This window comes from Mytilus trossulus, chromosome 8 (genome assembly GCF_036588685.1).
Source record: "Mytilus trossulus isolate FHL-02 chromosome 8, PNRI_Mtr1.1.1.hap1, whole genome shotgun sequence".
In the NCBI taxonomy this organism is placed as follows: Eukaryota; Metazoa; Mollusca; class Bivalvia; order Mytilida; family Mytilidae; genus Mytilus; species Mytilus trossulus.
Window position 1 is genome coordinate 63,016,306 of NC_086380.1, and position 23,571 is coordinate 63,039,876.

The 23,571-nt window shown below is 31.4% G+C and overlaps 2 protein-coding genes across 3 annotated transcripts in view; one reads left to right on the forward strand and one right to left on the reverse strand.

Annotated features, from left to right (window-relative positions):
- The window catches only part of LOC134681246 (acyl-CoA dehydrogenase family member 11-like), a 533,340-nt gene that overhangs the window by 150,737 nt on the left and 359,032 nt on the right, over nt 1–23,571 (reverse strand). The window lies entirely within an intron of this gene.
- The window catches only part of LOC134681487 (ankyrin-1-like), a 54,384-nt gene that overhangs the window by 14,178 nt on the left and 16,635 nt on the right, over nt 1–23,571 (forward strand). Inside the window, exon 5 of the mRNA XM_063541123.1 lies at nt 3,812–3,847. Coding sequence (XP_063397193.1) covers nt 3,812–3,847 — 36 coding nt within the window. The remainder of the gene's footprint in view (nt 1–3,811; nt 3,848–23,571) is intronic.

A 23,571-nucleotide genomic window follows, 5' to 3' on the forward strand; every position in this document is an offset into this window, starting at 1 on the left:
ATGGTAATCTTTTCAAAGAGGGCGAGATACTGTTTTGATAATTTTTTCAAAGTGTTGTCTATAATATATAAAACTGGCCTATAATTTAAATTAATCATTCTATCTAGGTCGACTGGAAACGTCATTCCAAGCAGCTTAAATGTACTGGAGCCCCATTTCAATCCCCACTTTACACACAGGAGTAGGTTCAGTAAGACGCCTTTTTGGCCCCAAAATATAGTAGAATTTCACAATTGTGAAAATGTAATCTTCTATCTATCTATTTATTGGAAAGTAGAATGCTTGTACTACATAAATATGGGCTGTTTTTGACAATACAATGCATCTATCTCTGGTACTAGCATTATTAAGTCGTGCTAAATGACTGAAATCTTCACAATTTTAGCATTTTAGTTACATTTTAAATCTTTAATGAAAGTGGCGCAGCATTCGTGTTCATTCATAATATTGAAATGTAAGTTGTGTTTGATGAAAATATATAACATATATAAAGTTTTAGGATGAACACGGATGCGGCCACTTTCATTTTTGAATTGAATCAATTGAAATAGACACCTGAGTGTTTAAAAAGTGTCCAAAATCTTTCGTTAGATGAACCTGAAATTTGAGGCCAATATCGGCTCTTACCGGACCTACTCCTTTGGTCCTGGCTATGTTTTTTGCTACCTATCCAAAAAAACACTTGATTTTCTATATTAATCTCAAGTCCCGAGATTTCAGCATACAATTGGAGAACAGGAAGAGATGCATCGAGCGATTCTGGCGAGCCATCTAATTTCAATGATGTATCATCTGCATATTGAGAAAATACACATTATGTATCATCTATAGTAATACCCTTTATCTCCTTACTATTTCTTACCAAAATGCCTAGTATTTCTGCACATAGCAAGAAAATATAAGGGGATAAAGGACCTCTCTGTCTACAGCCTCTCTCTATAGTGAAAAATTCTGACAGACAACAGTTTTGTGTCACCGCAGCTGTTATGTTGTTACAGACGGTTTTAACCCAGGATATAACGGATTCACGAAAATTAAAACATCTTAATGTATCATAAAGAAATGACCAAGATATTGAACCGAATGCCTTCTCAAAATCAATCAGCAGGAGAATTCCTGGAATACTATTTTCTTCAGTAAAATGTAGAATATCATATATTAATCGACAATTTTCGCCTTTATATCTTATTATATTCTCTCTGCTATACAGCTTGGTGCTACTATATAGTTTTATTTTATAATATAATTTCTAGTCTCTGGATTTAAAAAAAAAAGGTAGGTTTTCTCCTTCTTCAATCCACTGACTTCCTGACCTAACATATTGTCCCTTGACCTTCTTTTGTCTATACATTTTAAGTTCTGCTTTTTTCTGATCAATCTTTTCTACTGTTCGAGCATTTTCTTCTAATTGTTTTAATTTTGAAATAATCTCATTTTCAATTTTATACTCGCCTTTTTTTTTATAAGAGGCATAAGAAATAGTTTTACCGCGTATTTCTGTGAGTAGAGTTTCGAAAATAACTGGTCATCAACAGTAAATTCCATTTCAGAGTTCTCAATATTTTGTAAATTTGCATCTCTATATATCTTGACGGCATTTGTTCTTTTACTATACTTATGAGTTTTTTTTTTATCTTTTTAACAAAGTCAGTATCATGAAGAGGGAATTATTAAACTTCCAAAGGCCTCTGCCTTTTATAAACTCATTAATCTTCAAAGAAAAGATCACAGGTGAATGATCAGACCTGTAATTATTATCAATTTTTGCATCACTAACAAAAAGTCTAAACGAGATTGTTTAAAGGTTCTTTTCTCCTCCAAGTAAATATTTTCAAATTGGGGTATAGTTCTCTAAATGGATCAACTTGAAACTAGATTAAATTCCTCCATTAGCTGTAATACTTTTTCTCTAGACTTTTGGTTGTTGATATTAACATAATTATGAGTGGCAGATTAAAACTTTGAATGAGGTTAAAATCACCAGAAAGAATACAAGATTGGTTATCAAATTCCTCAATAATGCCGGCCACCTTTTGATAGAAGTGTCTTCATTTGGTCCATAAATATTTACTAAGGTAATTCTTTGTTTTCCAATTGTAATGTCCAACCCAAGAAGATTTCCACCCTCATTTTTTTTAACTTTATAAATTTGAAGATTTAAGTTTTAATTTAAAAAAGATCCCCACACCCCTCTGATTGGATGTAAATGAATTTAAAAGGCATTCTCCCTTCCACTGATTTTTAATGTTTAATTCATCTTTGTATCAAGACCTTGATAATTATAAGAAATTACTTGAAGGATATCACCCTGCATGCATGCATTTAGCTTTATCAATATTTATAACTCTTTTGGTGAGGGAGTATTCATGAATATACCATTAAATTTGTGAAATCAAGGGACTTTTAGGATTCTTTCCCTTTAAAACTGTATAGTTTTTGCAGATCTGTGAAACCTTAAGACATATTTGTAGTTTACAATAAATACATATGTATGAAAACAAAAAATACAATAGAAAGACTTTGATTATTTTTTTTAAATACTGGTTATAACTCAGTTATGAAAGGACATTTGTTAAACACATCATATGATAACAACCAATGATCATTGAGTTTGGAACCCATAGATCTGTTTATCCTTGTTTCTCTTAGTAACAAAAATGACGTAGGCTCAGGACGTCATTCATTTTGTGCAGCTTATTCCCGGTTTATTATATTGTTGTAACTTTATCGGTTAACGCACGACCTAAGTTCATGTCACATCGGCTATGATGTAACTCTCACTATATTTAGCGCCGAATTCGACACGTTCAAGTGTTTCTGTCTGTGCATTTAAAACGTCTTATATAGGAGTACCTGTATGGTTCTGCTAAATTAAGATCCATACACCCCGTTCAAATTTGTAAAATTCCCAAATTTCAATTAGTTTTTTAAATATGAAAACACATTGCTTTTCTGTAAAAAAAAATCGTCAGATCTGGACTAACACCGGAGATAAATTCGTTGTCTGTGTTCATTTCCGTAGATATGGATATTTCATCATCTACCTCCTATACATTTCTAGGAATATGATTGATTAATAGCGTCAGCGTGGAGACCATGTATATTCCATATTAGGTTAGAAGGGAGCCGGGGCTTATTTTAATACACGATTAGTATGGAGTTACGACTTTGGCACTGTTTGATAATTTAAAAGTATTGAACGTACTGATAAATATTGGAATATTAAGGTTGTTGTTATAAATAAGTATTGATTACATTAGTTTCTTAGTGCAGACCAATTGAAGAAGGTTCTTAAAATTGAACACTTGAACACTTTAATATAGAAACAAGAAGATATGTTATGATAGCAAATGAGACAACTGTAGTTTAAATTCAACACATAAAGATATTATTAGTCGCAAAATAAATTCGTTACATAGTGTGATAGTGACCTAATATGATATATACGGGGTCAGTAAATGCCATATGGGGTTCGAGCTTCGTTCTCATCCCATATGGAATTTACTGACCCCGTATATATCAGATTAGGTCACTAACACCCTATGTAACAAACATTACCCTTCAATACCCTGTACCTCTTTGGCTTCGTCTCCGGGTGTTAAAGTATACATATCTCATATATCAACGTAGATAACTTAAAATACCACATGAGTTGAGTAATATGAAAATTGATCTTAAAAAAAATAGAAAATGTGAACAAAAACGATAAGATATGATTACAACAGAAAACTTGTTAAATATATTGACATGTAGAACCTGCAAAATCTGAATTTGAATGCAATAAATTTACAAATTTAAAATTTGTTTTTAGATATTCAGGATGCAGTTATTCCTCAACATATACGTGGTAAGTTGATTGATGTAGAACATCTGAATATTAACTTAATCATACAACAAAGAATCTTTGGTACAATCAAAATAGCATGCTTATTAGTGTCTGTCTTGTTATGACAATTTTCGTTAAATGATGTGCATTTACCTCTATATGATATGCACTTGTCATTATATGAATTGTATAAACCTTTATATTAAACATAAGTAAATCTTCACTTCGAAAAATTTAATACACAACTCTCTATCTGTAATAGACAACCAGAACTCAGTAAACAATAAATAAATGCACCGTTTTCATGTTCATTTAGACACCAATCAATTGATTTACAGATATGTGCAAATAACATTATATATTGTGCAAGTATCCTTATATGATTTGCAAACATCTTTATATGATGTGCAAACATCTTTGTATGATGTGCAAACATTCTTATATGATGTGCAAACATCCTTATATGATGTGCAAACATTCTTATATGATGTGCAAACATTCTTATATGATGTGCAAATATCCTTATATTGATTTGCAAATATACTTATTTGTTGTGCAAATGTACTTGATATATGATATGCAAATGTACTTATATGATGTGCAGAGATCTTAATATAATGCGCAAATATTATATAATGTGCTAATTAATATAGTAGTATGATGTGCATTTTCCCTTATATTATGTGCAAACATCTGTATATGATGTGGGTGTGTTGATATAGTATTAGCTTGTAATCTTATATCATATGGTTCGGTTAACTTCGTTATATGATGTCCAAACGTCGTTATATTATATGCTTCCATCGTCGTCATTATGGTCAATGGACATGATCACGATTATAATGATTACTTTTTATGTCATAACTTATTCCGATACGCTTCTGCGAAATTAATATAAATCCGGATCAAATATGCAGCTATCGTTTGGAAAACAGTTGAGTTTTTATTTTTACAAAAAAAAATTTAACATGTTGGTACCTCGATATAAGATGACAAATATCATACTATGTACATGTATTGTTGCAGGGATGGGGTCGATTACTTTGCTAATAAACTGTAATCGATTACATTACACTTACACCCTATTTTATATGCAATCGATTAAATAAGATTACTTTTTTTATAAGTAATTATGATTACTTTAGATTACTTATGATTACATTGTATATTGCAATATCAAAGTTTTTTTAAAACTTTTTATCCTCACAAAAAAGCTAATTTCGGTGATTTTTTAAAAGCTTTAATATATTTATCTTATTAAACATGTTTAAAAAAAATTATAGATAAGTACAGTGTAACAGTGTAATTTGATAAAATAGCTAAAGATAAGCGTCCTTTCTCTATGTAAAAGATATAACTTTATTTTTTTTCTACAAATTTTAACCAACTGCCTAATAAACAAAAAAACTTAACAAATAAGGAAAAATTAATTAAATATAGTTTTATTGTCTGATGGGACATAATTGACACATCCATTAATGTTTTTACATGTGTTAATCACTACTTCCATTTCTTTTAACAAACAATAGGTGAGCTTGGGTATTAAAATTTTATTGTCTTAATAACAATATCAAAAAAGTAAAAAGTGGTTGATTTTCATTATTTGTTTGAACATTTTTAATGCTTGATCTAATTGATGATAAATAGAATTATTTTCAGGTGAAAACACAAAACAGCTTTGTAATTTAGGAAATTATATACATTTCTCTTTAAATTAAGAAACTGTTTATTGTAATAAAAGATATTTTGTATTGATGATGAAACTTCTGACGTCACCTATTTTTTTTTACAATGCATATTGTTTGTAATAGTATGCCATATGTATACACTGTACATGTACTTGTTTATACTGATGAGCCGTAAGGCTCAAAGTTAATGAAGATAAAATTAAATTAAAAGGCACATATTATACACAAATTTGTAGAAAACAAAATTTATTCAATTTGTCAATAAATGAAATCAAGTTTTAACTTCCATTTTGAATTAAGTGGGCTTATATATTTATGTTTACCATCAAAGTCAAATTGGGAACTAAAAGTTTTCTGCAATCAAATTTCAATGTAGTTATGTAAAAATATTTGGTAAACTTATATAAAATTGAAGTTAATATCAGAACTTTTCAATCAAGGAAAAAAATACTTTCAAGGCATACTCTTGTATCATAAGAGCTCAATCTCACAACGAAATATTAGAGAGGCAATTTCCTTAAGTAACTGTTAACGAAATAGAACACTTGGTTATACAAATTTGTTATAAAATAATACAATTTATCAGATTAAACAAGGTCCCATCATTGTGAATACTAGTTTCATGATTGTTCATTCAAGATTTACATTTTCTTGTTTTCATCTTGTCTATCAAAAACTATTTTCATATATATACAATATTTGTAATTAGCAAAAAATCATATAAATGTTATCTAAAAGTAATCTGAAATTAATCATGATTACACCTGTTTTTGCAATGTAATCGATTACATTACGATGACTTGTAATCAGAAATGGCATGATTACTGATTACATAGGATTACACTGCAAAATGTAATCGATTACAGCTGATTATGATTTCTGATTACGATTACCCCATGCCTGTATTGTTGGGAAATTGTCAAATTATGAATCACAAAGTCTTTATCGATGTGTCTACAGTTATGAACATACGGCGTCTACAATAATGAACATAAGGTTAAAGTTTTTAAATTAAAGAAAAAATTCTTTTATGCCATGCATTTTAAAAGGGATAGGCTAATAGCTTTATACCAAGCGTTATAGTTCTTTTTGTATGAAAGTTAATACAAAAATGTCCATTTTTTGAATATTTTGCCTTGATGTTGCCATGATGATCATTTTAGCTGTGCAAGTTTCTCTTTATTTATCACTTTTTTTTCAAGATAGACACAAAAATGGAAAAAACGGATATTGAGAGGGGTTTCCACTAATGCAATGGACCAGTTATATGCAACCCCATATAGAGGGGATAGTAAGAAATTACCGAAGCTTTTGATTTTTATGTAATAGAAAGGAAGTATTTAATAATATTATTGTTTATAGTTATATATTGGACGCCGTATTATGTTATGGCGATGTGTTTGTCGTCCTCAAATACTTTGTTGACAGACAATAGCTGTGTAGGAATTAGGGGCCAACACAGGACCAAAAACAAGCAATTCTTAGGTTCTTTGGTATGATGAATCTAACAATATAATTGGATTTGGGATATTGGACAATTTAATAGGTAAATTTCCAATTTCAACTTTTCAATATCTTAGACAACATTCAGAGTCGCAAACCGATGATATATTAGATATTTAATAATATCAAAATTTATACCTGTACCAAGCTTAAATCGTGTGTCCATACTTGCACTAACTGATCAGGGCTCGACCCTCATCGTACAATCCCTCTCTACTTCTTTACAGTAAAAATAAGTGTTTTGACTCGAATAACATCAATTTTACGCCTCGCTTTGCATGCCTCAACTTTTAAAACTTCTATCTTTATTTTAAGCAATTTCTTAGAGCAGAGACTTTTCATCTGAAGCTAGTTATATTGAGTGTGAAGGTGTGATAAATATTGATGAGACCATAACCGGCATGCATATCATTGAATTCGCAGACAACTTCCACACTTGAAGTTCTAGATACACTATTTACGCGATATTTTAAACTTATAATTTAATATGTGTGTTATTTTTCGATAGCATTTTTTTAGGGGGAGGTGAAACGTTAATGTCTTTGGAAAGAGCGTCTTGATTGTTTTTTCTTCTATTTTAAAGTGTAGACTAGGAAACAATTAGAGAAACTCCCGTGTTTCCTCTCACGTCCCCAACACCAATGAAAGAAAACGACAATAATCATTATTTATTTATTTTTAAATCTGTTTTTGTCTATACCATTTTGCAAAGGAAAGGTTTTTCTTTAGATATGTTATAATTAATAAAACAACAAAGCTCATAAAAGCCCAAATTGCCAAAATTGGACCTTTACTATAAAAAAAAGTATGCAAATACATTGGTTTTTTTTCTTAATTCTGTTGTAGTTTTCATTACAAACGCAAAATATAAAAAGCCACCGCCGTAAATATTCACTTAGAAAAATTTAAAACACAACTTGCTATCTGTAAGAGACCACCGGGACTCAGTAAACACTAAATAAATGCAGTGTTTTCATGTTCATTTAGACACCAATCAATTAAATTACAGATATTGTATGTCCAAGCTATGCTCACGACGCGGATCTGAAAACGCTTCATTCTTTTTTCTGCTGAGATTCTCTGGTTGTGTCGGGTTTATATACACCTTCAAAAATGTGAGGCTGAATTTAATTTGCTGATGTAATATTTATCAGAACAGAAAGTAAAATGAAGTGATGTTAGGTCCTTGTAGTCAAAGCTAAGACAAATTATCTGTGCATTGTATCTTATCAGATTGGTTAAGCACCGAATCTTCATCTAGTGTGAGCAGAAGCACATATATTTCCTTGTGCCCGGGACAAACAAATAGACACGTCCACTCTGTGTTTTTGTTAAATGTATATCTATTTTAACCATCTGATAAGTTAACAAGACGATTAAATATGTTTCAACTGATTTTTCTAGTTCGTTCTAATGTTGTACTGTTGCTTCACTGTCCGAGGTTAGGGGAGGGCTTTTATCCAGCTAACATGTTTACCACCCCCCTACATTCGTTATGTGTGTTCCTGTCCCTTTTCAAGAGCCTGTTATTCAGTGGTTGTCGTTTGTTGATACACATTTGTTTATCGTTATTTTTTTGTACACAAATAAGGCCGTTATTTTCTTTTCGCTTGAATTGTTAAACATTGTCATTTCGGGGCCCTTAAAAGCTGACGCTGTGGTATGGGCTTTGCTTACTGATTAAGGCCATGTGGTGACGTATAGCTAGTAATGTCTTTGTCTTTTGGTCTCTTATGAGAGTTGTCTCATTGGCAATCGTACCATATCTTCTTTTTTTATTTTTTCGATTTTAATAAAATATCCAAAAAAAAAATCAATAACATGGATATTTCTATTTTAATTTCATTATAGTTTTATTTTTCCCTCATTTTCATGTTAACACATTATCTTGCTTCGTTTCTGCAAAAGATAAAATTTCTTTTCAGAAATTGATACAACAATATTATCCACCCCGTTCAATGTTTATCCCTGTTTAATAGAGTCTGGAGTCGTACATATGTGCGGATTTCGACAAAACCTTTTATATAACGGGTTACTGTGTACTGGCGGTGCTTTCATGGTCACATATTCGCGGTAGGTTGTGGGTTCGAGCACTGGCTGTTTCAAAACCAAGGACTTACAAAATGATATTTGCTGCTTTTATTCTAAGCACGCGAAAGTCAGGAGATAAGCAAAGACGGGTCGGCTCGGAATCAGAATAATGTGTCCCGGTAAGGTGAAATGTCTTCCTGTAAACTGACATGGTAAAAATCCATTTCAGGATGTTGGCTTAGTACAAAACAGGGTTCATAATCTTTTCACATTAACATGTTCACGTACAAATATGCATATCAATCTGCCGCAAGACGTCAAGCATCCATTCATTATCATATTATTTAAACAATGAAATATTGGCACAAAAACATAATAAAACGCTGATTGCAAGTGTGGTTTTGATATTATATGTCATATGTCATTTAATCCATTGGAAGGGGGCGGGCTCGGTGGCCGGGTGGTCTTATTAGTCGAACTACTGTATTTCTAGCCTGTCAACACTGAGTTTATTAGTTCGTATCATGCACGTGGCAAGTATGCTCTACTTCAATCTTAATTTATTATTCTTATTAGTTTTCATACCGAAAAACGGAACCCACCTCTGAGGAATTCGGCTGTCTCCAACCAATATAAAATCACCGCCTCGAAATAGCATGATAGTGTTGAAAGAGGCGTTAAACACTAATCAAATCAATCAACAAATATATCAACCATTCATCCATACCGGTATAATTATGCAAGAGAAGGTAATTTTGTACTTATCGTTATGAAATATTGTAATATTAAAACTGACTTTGAATTCATTGGTGTCTTTTGCAATGAATAGAAATAAGGAGATATTGTATGAGTGCCAATGGGAAAACTCTACATCCAAGTATTTTTTGTTAAATACCACTGTTCACTTTATCCTTAAAATTGCTTGCATTTTGATAACTTCATGGAAGCGGCTCGAATCAGTTGAGACGTAAACAATAATCATTCTAATCGTAATCATGTGCATTGACCATACCGACTATGAAATCACATCACATAGAGACATTTCGACATCAAATAATGAAGTAAACCGAACCACAATATAGGAATACATGCACATAATATAATGACACAATCACATCATATAAAGATGGTTGCACATAATAAAAGGGACAATGCACATCATATAAGGATGTTTGCACCTAATATATGGATAGTTGTACATTATATAAGTACATTTGCACTTCATATAAGTATATTTGCACATCACATAATAATGTTTGCACATTATATAATAAAGTTTGTACATTATATAATGATGTGTGTACATCATATAATAATGTGTGTACATCATATAATCATGTGTGCACATCATATAATGATATTTTCACATCATATAAGAATATTTGCACATCATATATAATGACAAGTGCACATCAAATAAAGGTGTTTGCACATCATGTATAGTGACAAGTGCACAACATATAAAGGTAAATGCACAGCATATAAAGGTAAATGCACAGCATATAATGAAAATGTTCATAGAAAGACAGTTTTGGTCTGTCATACTCATGAATTATTAACTTGATGGCTCCTTTCAAGGATACATCTCCAGGTTTTAATGTGTATGTCCATTTGTTACATTTTTTAACGCAAAATTCTAAAAGTTTCGGTCTTTTTGAGCTATGGCGCTGTGAGTTTGTTTTTCAACTTATATGTTTGAGTGTCCATTTCGTATCTTTCGCCTTTGCTTTAAAAACGACTTGAGATACTAATTTTCTAAATTACTTCAAATATATGTTAACATTCAGTGTGATTTTTTTTTTAAATAAAATGGCTCGTTGGTCAACTAGTCTTAGTATTAGTAGTTAACCTGTATCACTAGAATAGAAAAATAAAGGATATGGTCTATTCGTCAGTGACGAAAAGATCAGTTCATCTACCGTAAAACACACTAAACAAAGCAATGGACCAGTGCCTTTGTTGCAGTTGTATAACTATTCTTCATCTCATAGTGACGCATTAAACACAGTGTTCTAGCCTGTCAAAACTTTATTTTAAAACTGTCTGTCGTCTGCCATTTCGCAATGTAATGGTTTTACGATTAATACAACTGAATATTGCCCGGACTCAATTTGAAGCTTTGCATGCAACATGAAATGATAACCAAAAAATAACATGTATTGTATTGTTGGTATCAGTATTTATGGTTTTTCGAGCTTTTAAGAAAAATGTGCAAGAAAACTTATTGAAAACGGAATGTCACATCCTCATTTTTACGGAGATGTTGTTTGCCGTTCCCGAAATTATTGAAACCATTCTGATAAACTTATAGAATCCTTTAAATAAACTTATTGTGAAAGGTTGCAATTCAACACTGTCAGTAGATCTTTTATTATTGTATTTATTGGTTTTAATATTGATTTTGTTATCAGTAAATTAAAAGCAAACAAAATATTATTATTTTTTAATACAAGCGCACGTTCATGAAAGTTAAAAATCGAATGTTGAAACGAATGTTGAAAACGAATGTTGAATGTTAAAAACGAATGTTGAAAGTAGAAATTCGAATGTTGAAAGCGAATGTAGAATGTTGGAAACGAATATTGAATGTTGAAAGCGAATGTAGAATGTTGGAAACGAATATTGAATGTTGGAAACGAATGTTGAAAACGATTGTTAAATGTTGAAAACGAATGTTCAAAACGAATGTTGAAAGTTGGAAACCGAATGTTGATAGTTCAACCCGAATGTTGAAAAATAATGTTGAATTTTGAAATGAATGATAAAGGTTGAAAACGAATGTTGGAATATAAAATCGAATGTTATACACGAATGTTGAATGTTAAAAACGAATGTTCAATGTTCAATACGAATAGTTAATGATGAATGCGAAAGTTGAATGTTGAAAAAAGTGATAAAAAGGTTTAACAAAATTTGTTTGATGGTTGAATATTAAAATCAAATGTTGAATGTTGAAAAAGAATGCTACAAAAAAAAACCAATTGAATGTTGAATATTGAACTACTTGACATCCGTTGTTATAAATAATGTAAGTACCAAAGTACGGAAGCACTGACTACTGAGCTGATGAAACCCTTCCTTATCCAAAAACTAAATACCATCAATTAGAACATTCTCTCCAAAATTGTTTTCTTTCTGAACATTCAAAACATTGATGCTCTATAGTATATATTTCTTTACAACTGGTACATTCATTAGTTTTCAAGAAGATAATTATGTGAGTCTATTCTGTGAAATATTGTATATTGGAAAGCTTGAAGTTTGTTTTCTATAGTACATTTAAAAACCAGTGAATAAATATTTGTCAAATTTTCGTCACTAATTTCTGTATTAAAAATGTCTTCCCACCTTTGTCCTGATCGATATAAAGTGAATATCAATCCCCATGTTATAACAGGAGACCTCAATATCGTTCGTGACCAAGAGTTGAAATCATTCCTCAGTAAAGGATCTAAATATCGTCCCCTGTCAATTGATAATTGGAATGATTGTCATACACGACTCACTGCGTACTTACTGTTCGAAATGGATAAAACGAGAAAAAGCCGACATGAAATTTTTTTGACTCTTTTTTAAATTCAGTAATGAGCCTGTAATTCAATGGTTGTCGTTTGTTTATGTGTAACATATTTTTTTTATTATTATTTCTTTATATAAATAAGGCCGTTAGTTTTCTCGTTTGCATTGTTTTACATTGTCATTTCGGGGCCTTTTATAGCTGACTATGCAGTATGTGCTTTGTTCATTGTAGACGGGCGTAGTACGGCCACATATGGTTGTCAATTTATGTGTAATTTTGGTCTCTTGTAGAGAGTTGTCTCAGTGTTAATCATACCACATCTCCTTTTCTATATAAACTTTTAGCTACTTCTTTACAAGCAGAACCAAATACAACGAAAGTTCCGACTATGTACTGACTTCCGAAGCTACAAAGCTACACAAAACACCTTACACATATAGATTTATTTCGTCTTCAAGCCATTGATCCACTACTAAAGTGTCTGTTCTACTTACTAGTACACTTGGTACAATCAAAAACCTAAAATAAATTGTTCAAATAAGGCCTTTGAAAATAGTGGAATTTAATAACTTCTGAAGTTTCACAAATTCGTTGGAAGTACTTGATAATATGCATGCTTATATTTGTGATATTGAATCTGTTCAAGGTTTTATTTTTCTATCCTATATGCTTTGCCTAAAATTCACACACCTAGTTAAATGGGCATTTAAAAAGTCAGAATACGAATACCTATGTTAAAACTCTTTTAGGTCATTTTTTAGTAACAATAAACAAAAAAACTATGTCAATTGGACACGCTTTGATACTATGCTTTAATACTATGCTTTGGAGATTCCGTAAATCGTATCGAAATTCCAACTGTGTACAACTTATTGCGGACCTGGTTTTGTATTGTTATGAGTTACAATTTATTACTAAAACCGACAAAGACCAATATCTGATACAAAAGGTTAACAATACTTTTAGATATTCGATTGATATATTGGCTCTCAAAAATGACGACTTTAGCATGTATACCTTAACATTATCCTGTTGAACTAACTTTAAATAAAGCTATGAATGATAATGAAAAGTGCCCTTTCCTCGATCCTGATATCTATATCATTAACGGGAAACTCAATACTAAAATTTATGATTTTTGTTATTCTCATCGGATTTTGTCTAATGCTTATTCGTTTCTGTGTATGTTACATTTTAATGTTGTGTCGTTGTTCTCCTCTTATATTTAATGTGTGTCCCTCAGTTTCAGTTTGTTACCCCGATTTTGTTTTTTGTTCATAGATTTACGAGTTTTGAACAGCGGTATACTACTGTTGCCTTTATTTATGATAAAAGAGATGATTTTACATTTCCTATTGTTAATCATTCATATTTAGATGGTGACATCCCCTTGTAACTATCTTATGGTGTTTATATAACTTAACTTTAAAGATTTGCTCGTGTATGTAACAAGTATTATATTTTTGGGAGATAAATTTGTGTATTACTGAAAAATTATTACACCAGGGTTTTCGATATCACAAACTAGTCAAAACATTTACTAAATTTGATCATCAGTGCAAGGACATCATTCGTAAATATAATTCAACATTCAGACATCTTATACGTTCAGGTATTCCACATCCAATTATTTACCTTACAAAGCACAAACATGTCGGCATTCACCTCAAAGGTAACAAAATGTTTAAACAGACTTATTAAGAAGGCATATAGCTACGATGCTGTTGTCAGGTCATTAAAGATTGCATATTTTGGCTTTAATATCGATTCACTTATAGGGTCTTTGCATCGGAAATAAACCCATTTATTCTAAAACCAGTTTTTTTGGCATGATACGGGTTACGTTCTTTTCATATATTTTTTGATGGTATAACACTAAACCCCTACCTACTTTATTATCATATAATAAAGCTAGACCTCAATTAAACTGATTGAAAGATTATGTCTTCCTTATATGAATTTCAAGTGTAATCCCTCCCGTTCTCTGGCATGTCAGTAACTGCTAGTAGTCCTATGTTAATTTATATTTCATTTTCATTTTGTTTAGTTTCTTTTCTTACCTTTCATACCTATTCTTACATCGGACTCGGACTTCTTTTGAACTGAGTTTTACTGTGCGTAATAGTTTGTGTTTGTTTTTTTCTACATTTGCTAGAGGAATAGGGGAAGGGTTGAGATTTAAAAAAAACATCGTTAAACCTGACACATTTTTGCGCCTGTCCCAAGTCAGGAGCCTCTTTTATGATTTTTAATTTTAGTTTTTTGTGTATTTTTCGGAGTATAGAATTACGTCCTTTATCACTGAACTAGTATGTTTTTGGTTAAGGGGCCAACTAAAGCACGCCTCCGGGTGCGGGAGTTTCTCGCTGCATTGAAGACCCATTGGTGGCCTTCGGCTGTTATGTGCTCTTTGGTCCGGTTGTTGTCTCTTTGTTGTTGAAAAATTTCCCATTTCCATTCTCAATTTTACATCTTTAGTAAATAATTTACTTATAGGCATTTTGTATTCGCATGCCCAAAAACCAATCCAAATAAGCTGCTGTTAGGTGACATGTTTTGTTGTAATAACAAATCTTTCCAGTCACGTTGTATAGGAAGTTAAATAGATAGAATGTCTACAAAAGTAACGTTCAGGTTATATATTTGGTTAATAACGTAATGAGACATAAATTCGCCTTTATTATCTACAATATCATTAATGAACATTATGCCTTTCATGTACCAAGATCTGTAAAACAAAAATACTAGTTCTGTCAACTTTGATAAACGGATTGTACCAAATAAATTCTTTTCTCCCTTTCTCCTTTCGTTAAAAATTTTGTTCTTTTGACACAATTTCAAGGTCGTTTCCAACTAATTTGTTGATACATTCATTTTCTATAATCAAGAACCAACATTTGCTGTCTTCAAAATATCACATATCTCACATTCTTTTTTAAAATCTTCTAATTTACTCGTATATTTGACAGATGTGTTTTAGTTTGTCTAAAGATGGATTTAGTATCGTATTAAAATTTCCATCACAAGATTGCGATACAAATTTCGTTTAACAAAATCTTGGTATTTTCAATATACTCAATTTGTTCATTTTTTAACTTTTGGTGGGCGCATAATAATTTACAAAAACAAAATCAATTTCAACAATTAGAATGAGATACCTTCCGTTTTCATCTGCTATTTTTTCCTTTAATATATGTCTGTTAAGCTGTTAATAAACATAGCAAAACCTCTAAAATTCTCCGTTTCCCCGTGCAAAAAATAAATATCTCCACCCCATTCCCTTTTAAATATGGTTTCATAGGATTTAATACTTTGGGTTTTTTTGTAAGAAAATGATGCGGCTTTGAATTTTTTTTCGACCAAAGAAACATGGATTTGCGTTTAAAATCGGTTTTAAAGCCCATTACATTAAAAGAAGTTAAATTGATACAATAACTAGCCATTATCTTGTGTTGGCTTTACATTCTGATTAATTTCATATGTAATACACTAAACGTAGTTGAACTTTATTTAACTAAGTAGAAAAAAAACAGACATTCCAAAAATACAAAAACTACAAAAAGAGAGACTTCTCTCTGTTCGGTCTGCCTGACTAAAACCATAGATTTAAATAATGTTTATATTTCTATTCTTCACTGTTCATTCTCAATAAAACACATGTACATTTCATTCATCAATAAAACAGTACAATTTACAACCTTTACTATAGATGACCTAATTGCGATTAAAGTACACATGTACATGTACGCAGACATTCTTGTCGCAAATTTTGTTTACCTTTCGTGTCGGCGTACGAATATGGGACATAGTTATGTAATGATAAATATGTATTTTTTTTTTTTTTTTTTTTTTTTAACGATAACAATTATTTTATTCAATCATTTCCTGTTATAAATACCTAAGTAGCCCAGGTTGCATACTTAGGGGCCCCTGTTTTTTAACATCCTCACTTGACCAGGGAAAATATCAAATGAGTTTATACAATAGTTTTACATACATAATTATATTTAATTACAATTGATTTTCCCACCTGATAGGATCACTGTATAACATCACTATCGTATATCCGGTTCACTGAACAAAACATGTGTTGATTTAAACTGGAAATACATTAAAATTTGATTGCGAAAGTAAGTTATTGTTTGACTTGAAGAATTTTGATGTGATTGAACAGAATTTGAAAGTATTCTTTAATATATATATATATGGATTATAAAAAAGGATAAAGCACATGTGGTGAGTACAAATGTATTACGAAGGATAATATATGTGGTAATTTACTTATGTAACGAATATGCACATACATAGATTCAAATAATAATTACAATAAAGGATACTGTTTTTTTCTTTCTGTTATAATAACATAGTGTTCACTACTTTATACACAATATACAATAAGATAAGTATATATGGAATCGAACACACCTTTCGTTTAGAGCAGTTGAACTAAGTACATCTTCCTAAAAATTTTCGATAAAGAGTTTAATTTTCGTTTTGCATATATACTTTATATCCGAGCGTAGCAGAAGAAATTTTAATTCGTTTTTCATGTGCATTTTTAGCATAACCTGTACAGACTGCACATTCAGTTTAATTTTATCGAATTTGCATTTATTACGTATTTTCCAAATAGCCCATTTGAAATAAAGTATTATTGCATTAACAATGAAATTACTCGAATTCTCTGTACAAATTCCTAATAAAATATCCTTTTCAACGAGAACCTCGTCGTTTATAAAGTTACAAAGTTGTAAATTTCTAACAACCGTTTCTATCAATGGTTTAACATTGTTACATTGATAAAATAAATGCTCAAGAGTTTCAATATTATTAATTTCATCACATAAGTGACATTTTCCATTAGACATGCGCATTATTTTCAGTCTGTTTTCTGTATATATAATCCTGTGTATACATTTCCATTGAAATTCTTTAACTTTTCTATTAATATTCATTTTACTTAGATTTAGCCAAATTTTTTCCCAATTTATATGCTCGCTATACAAATTTTCCCATTTTGTTTGACACTTAGGGGTCTCAATTATGTTAATGTTTAATTGAACATATTTTAATGTCAAATCCTTGATATTAATGATTTTATTGTCTGGATTTAAAAATTCAAGGTTTTCAGAAATTTTTATTTTGTTGCTTTTTAAAGCAGGTTGATCATCGTTATTTTTTAAAATCTGCATGAATGTTTGTGGTATGGAACTTTTAATTCGTGAATATTCCGAAATACAATTACGTTTATCTTTTAATTGTCTATATATTTCATTGCACGATTTAAAATCTTTGGTATTATCGTCCCATATATCACCAAGAGTTTTGATCTGACTTCTTGAAAAGGAAGAATAAAATAAAGGTTTGCCCTGAAATAAAATATTTGAGTTTCCAAATAATCGCTGTTTCTTTACTTTCATTACGTTAAATATACTCTGTGTGATCTTTGTCAGTTTTGACCACGATTGTAAAGCGCTTCTGTAATAATGTGGTATGTTTTTTATTTCAAGACCTGAAAGGTCAGAACATTTACACAGAAATAGTTCATCCTCAAATTTCTTATCACATTTTTTTAACCAAAATTTACCTATTGCATTCCAACTAGATAATGGCTTATGTAATATCGAATATAAATATTTGATATATTTACTTTCTATCCAACTATCTAAATTTACCATTCCCATGCCCCCCTTTTTAACATCTAAACAACAAACCTTCCGGTCTACTTGATTCACTTTCCCATCCCAAATAAAATTCCATATTATCTTATTCAATTCTTTTTTGTATTTTTCGGGTATACCTCTTATTTCTAACTCATAACCACATACTGATATAATTAAATTTTTAACAATAAGGACTTTTCCAGAGTAAGTCAATTTTCGACTTTTCCAGACGTGTACACAATTTTGTACTTTTTCTAATATTGATTTCCAAATTTTGTCATTGTCAATGTTATAACCATGGTGAATACCTAATGTTTTTATGTTATCTGTTGTCCAGCTTATCTTTTTGAAAGTAGGTCGTCTGCGTTTATTTGCGCCAATATTTATTCCCTTAGTTTTTTCGTAATTAATTTTAGAACCCGATGCCTTTTCATATTTGTCTAATATTTCAAAAGATTTTTTTACAGAACTTTCATTTTTATTAAATAATTGGGTGTCGTCTGCAAACATGTTTAATTTGGTTTCTATTAGCTCCCCATTTTCTTCTCCAGGCAATATAATGCCTTGAATGTCTTTTTCTGCCCTTATTGCACAGGCCAAGGGCTCTGCCTGTAATATATATAAAAAGGGGGCTATAGGACACCCCTGCCTGGCTGATCTAGAAATTGAAAAATATTTTGAGACGTAGCCATTTGTTTTAATACAAGTCTTTGCACTTTTTAATAGCATTTGAACCCAACCACGAAAATTGTCCCCAAAATTAAATTCCTTCATAACGAAGTCTAGCCATCCCCATTCCATCCTATCAAAGGCCTTTTGTTGGTCTAAAAAGAGAATTATACCCTCTTCATCTTCATCGTCAATATATTTTATGATATCCTGTATCATTCTATTCGCTTCCGTTATGTGTCTACCTTTTACAAACCCTTTTTGGTCGGGATGTATAAGCTTAGGAAGGACTATTTTTAATCTTTCAGCTAGTATTTTAGCTATAATTTTATAATCGCAATTCGGTAGTGTAAGAGGGCGCCAGTTTCGTATATTTTCCCGTTCCCCGCCCTTAAATAATAATGTTAAAACTCCTTTATATTGCGAATCCGACAATGTTTTGTCATTAAATATTTCTTGCAATAACGTACAAAATTCTTCTTGTATGATATTCCAAAATATTACATAAAATTCAGATATGATCCCGTCCTCCCCTGGGGATTTATTTGATTTTATAATTTTTAGAACTTTCATTATTTCCTCCGCGGTAATATCACGGTCAAGTATTTTTTTGTCGTCATCGTTTAGTTTATTTTCGATGTGACTGGTTAAATCTTTAGCACTTTCCAAATTCCATCCCTCGGAGCTAAATAAATTTGAGTAGAATTTAACTTGTTCATTTAGTATTTCGTCTATATTATATTTAAAATGTCCATTGTCTGTTTTAATTCGACTCCATAATTTATTTTTTCCGTTTTGTTTTTCGAGGTTGAAGAAGTAGCTCGACGATTTTTCCCCTTCTTCCGCCCATTTTACACGCGCCCTTATTTTAGACGCCTCTGATTTGTTCTCATAGTAATTTTTAATTAGTAATTCTATTTCTGATATCTTATTTTCAATTTCCCCAGAAGTAGTACTATTTAATTTAAGCTTTTCTAATTTCTTTTCAAGGTTAATATTATAACTTTTTTGAGAATTTTTGTTTAATATTTTACTTACTTCCATTGTTAACTTTTTTATTTGTGATTTTGTTACATCCCACCAATCTTGAATTTTTTCGAACCTACTTTTTTCAGTTTTCCAGGTTTGCCACCAAATTTTAAATGCATTATTAAATTCTTCACTTTTTATAGTATTTATATTCATTATCCATATACCCGGACCTCTCTGTATTTCATCAAGTTTTAATTTGAATGACACAAGATCATGATCGCTAAAAGGACAATGCGCGATACCAGCATTGTAAACTTTATTTGACAGACTTTTATCACAAAAGATATAGTCTATTCTAGACTTTGAATTTCCTCTCTGAAACGTATACCGTTTATCTTTTGGGTATCTGTCTCTCCAAATATCTGTTAGATCATATTGTGACAATAAAAAAAGTAATTCCTTTGTACCTATATCATCACGATTATGGGAGGGATTTCTATCAATTGTTTTGTCAAGAGTACAGTTAAAATCCCCTACCAAAATATTATAATGGTCTACACTATAAATATGTATTTTTGATAATACCGTGAAATGCATTTATTATCAATGGATTCATAAATAGATCGGGTTTTTTTTTTGCATAGACGGTTGGATTTAATATATTTGAAAAGAATGCAAAACGTACACATTGACAATTTTATTTTTTTAAGAATGGATATATACAATTTTATCACCAACATTGCTGTGAAAAAGTATTCGTACAAAAAGAAAATGTGGATTCATTTTATAGAATACCAGAGTTATACATGTTTATTTTCGGGGTATAAGCTCAGTAGAAATGTAGTTATCATTAAGTGGATAATAGAAATAAAAGACGTCTTGACTATTTGATGGATGTATTAGAAAGCCATAGTAACACGTCAAGGTGACGTGACATTACATAAAACGCGGTACATAGTAAACGTTATGTGTGCGGTATTAACAACATACTTGGGGCCGCACAAAAGTGAAATTAGCAAAAAATAACTAAATCAAATTAAATTTAACCATCAAGAAAATAAAATAAGGGAAAACTTTAAACATTTCTCAAATGAATTTATGTCCATGAAAAACTAAACTGAATCTCGCTTTTTACAGTATAGTCTTTGTATAATTCACTTAGTACATTTCTTTATCTTCTTCATGACAACCATCTTAGCTTTGCGACATGTTTTAATTGCACAGTCCGTATTGTCCTCATCACTCTTCGAACTAACTTCAAGTGGGTACAGTTTTGTGATAGGAAGCGATGTTAGTCCATTTTTGGGTCCGGAAGACGGCAGATCTTGCTAGTCCGTCTCCTCATACATTGAGTTTTTCGACAACGGCTAGTGTTCATTTGATCCTCGGCGAATCTTCATAGATTTGTACCACGTCTCCAATGCTGATCATTTGTTTATTGTTCCCTGTATTGCGACGATATTATCGTAGGGATGTTAAGTACTCATGTTTCATTTTACACCAACAACTTTGAAAAATCAGTGATATAATCTAAACAGTTTATTAATAGATTTATGTGTCTTATCATTTAGTGAATGTTCCTAATCTTGATTCGTAGGGTAAGGAAGTGATGTTATTCTACGTCCGTGGAACGTAGTGAGCGGTTCATCTAACGTGTCGAATGATACGTTTGTTAAAGGTTCTTGAGTATACATGTAACTTCAATTTCCGTAATGATGGTACTTAATAGTTCAATATGTATCAAAAACGCCCTATTTCCTTTTTATACAGTCCTTTGTAAGTCTAATAAGCCTCACCCAAAAGCCATCATATCACGGAGCTCATTTTTGTATAAACTTCCATTCAGTGCCGAAGTTGTTCAGTTTTCTTTAACTGATAATGATTTTGTTAATTGCTTGGCGGCTGTGATGAATTTTGTACCGTTGTCATAAATCATATTTTTTGGCAATTATTTTCTACTGGCAAATCTTCGTAACGCTAATATAAATGTATCTTCAGATAAATGCATCACTACTTCTAAATGTACAGCACGAGTGTTAGCGAAAGAAAATAGACAAATATAAATTTTACTGGTGTGTCCATCTGTGGTTTTATCATTCAAGGCACCAGTAAAATTTACTCCCGTAACTGTAAACGGGGGTGCTTCTGTAAGTCGGTCTTTAGGTAACGGAGGAAGAATCTGGAGCCGAATACAGTCGACTAGCAACTTTCTTGCAGATCACGCATTTATGTATATTGCTCTTGTCGTATCTACTATATCCAATATGTTTGGCAGAGTAATGTTACGGTACTCGATAATCCTGTGCGCCAATTATTTTTAGTTATGTCAATTTGTCCTTTGCGGGCAGCAAAATCGGGAATTGTGTATATTTTTCAATAGGTGCATTTGAGTTGTTTTACAAGGTTGTATTATTTCCACTCCTGTTTGTAAATCTTGAATTATTTCTGAATTAAACTTTTTCTGTGTGTATTTTATCCACGCTACCGCTGCGTTTTGTATTTCGATCGTGTTTAACATACGTTTTTGTATTGCTCGTGTTCTACAGTTTGTAATAAATCTTCTCACGTAAGCGGCAATTCGAGGAAGTTTCTTGAATGAGTTGTTATGTGTAGCTTGTACAGTATCTACTACGACTTCTTGGTGTGCAATAGTGGATAACATTTGTGCTTCATCTCTATTCCATTCGGTAAATTATCTTCTACTATGAGCTAATCTAGGCTATGCATCCAAAGTTGGTTGTCTTGGAAGTTATCTACGGTTATCCCACTTGACAGTAAGTCAGCTGGATTTGACTCACTTGGACAGTATCTCCAAGTCGTCTCTTCTGTTAGCTCTGTAATTCTTTTTACTCGGTATATGTAATGAATGGTTTTTAAGTTTTCTTTGAACTTAACCAGGTCAACACTATCTGGCTATTACTCCATAATTGCACGGGTTATCCTGAAAGTGTCCCTTATGTGTGCTAAAAGTCTGCTTCAAATAACGGCAGCCATCAATTTAATCTGGGTATTGTCAGTTGTGTTAGAGGTGCTTCTCTATTCTTTGCCATTATTAGGGTACGTTTTCCGTTTGCGACTATACACTCGCATGCGCCAGAGTCCGTGTATTTCTATAGGAAGATGTGGTATGGAATGAGACAACTCTCTCTCCAAGTCACAATTTATAAAAGTAAACCATTAAAGGTCAAGGTATGGTCTTCAAAACGGAGCAATCAAGGGCCCAAGTGTAAAATTTCAAACGGGAAAACCAACGGTCTAATCTATATAAAAAACGAGAAACGAAAAACACTTATGAACCACATAAAACAGACGACAACCACACAACATCAGATTCCTGACTTAGGACAGATGCACCAAATTGCAGCAGGAGAGAACGTTTTAATGGTACCAAACCTTCTCCTTTTTCAGAAACATTAGTTTAACATCACAACATAGAACGACACATTATAGAATATTAATTGGAATGACTTAACTCAATAATAATACGAAGTGATACAAATAAACACACAATGAATGAATAAAATTGATCTGTGATGCAATGTAAATACAGAGTTAATAAAAATTAAGGTATGAATTACACATATTACGTTGTCTTTTTTGTGTCTGAACCTTGATCAAAGTAATGTCGGGGTACAATTATCTTTGTGGCTTCCTAAATATCCTTTCTGATATTCCTCAATTCTGTATTGTTGAGTCAGG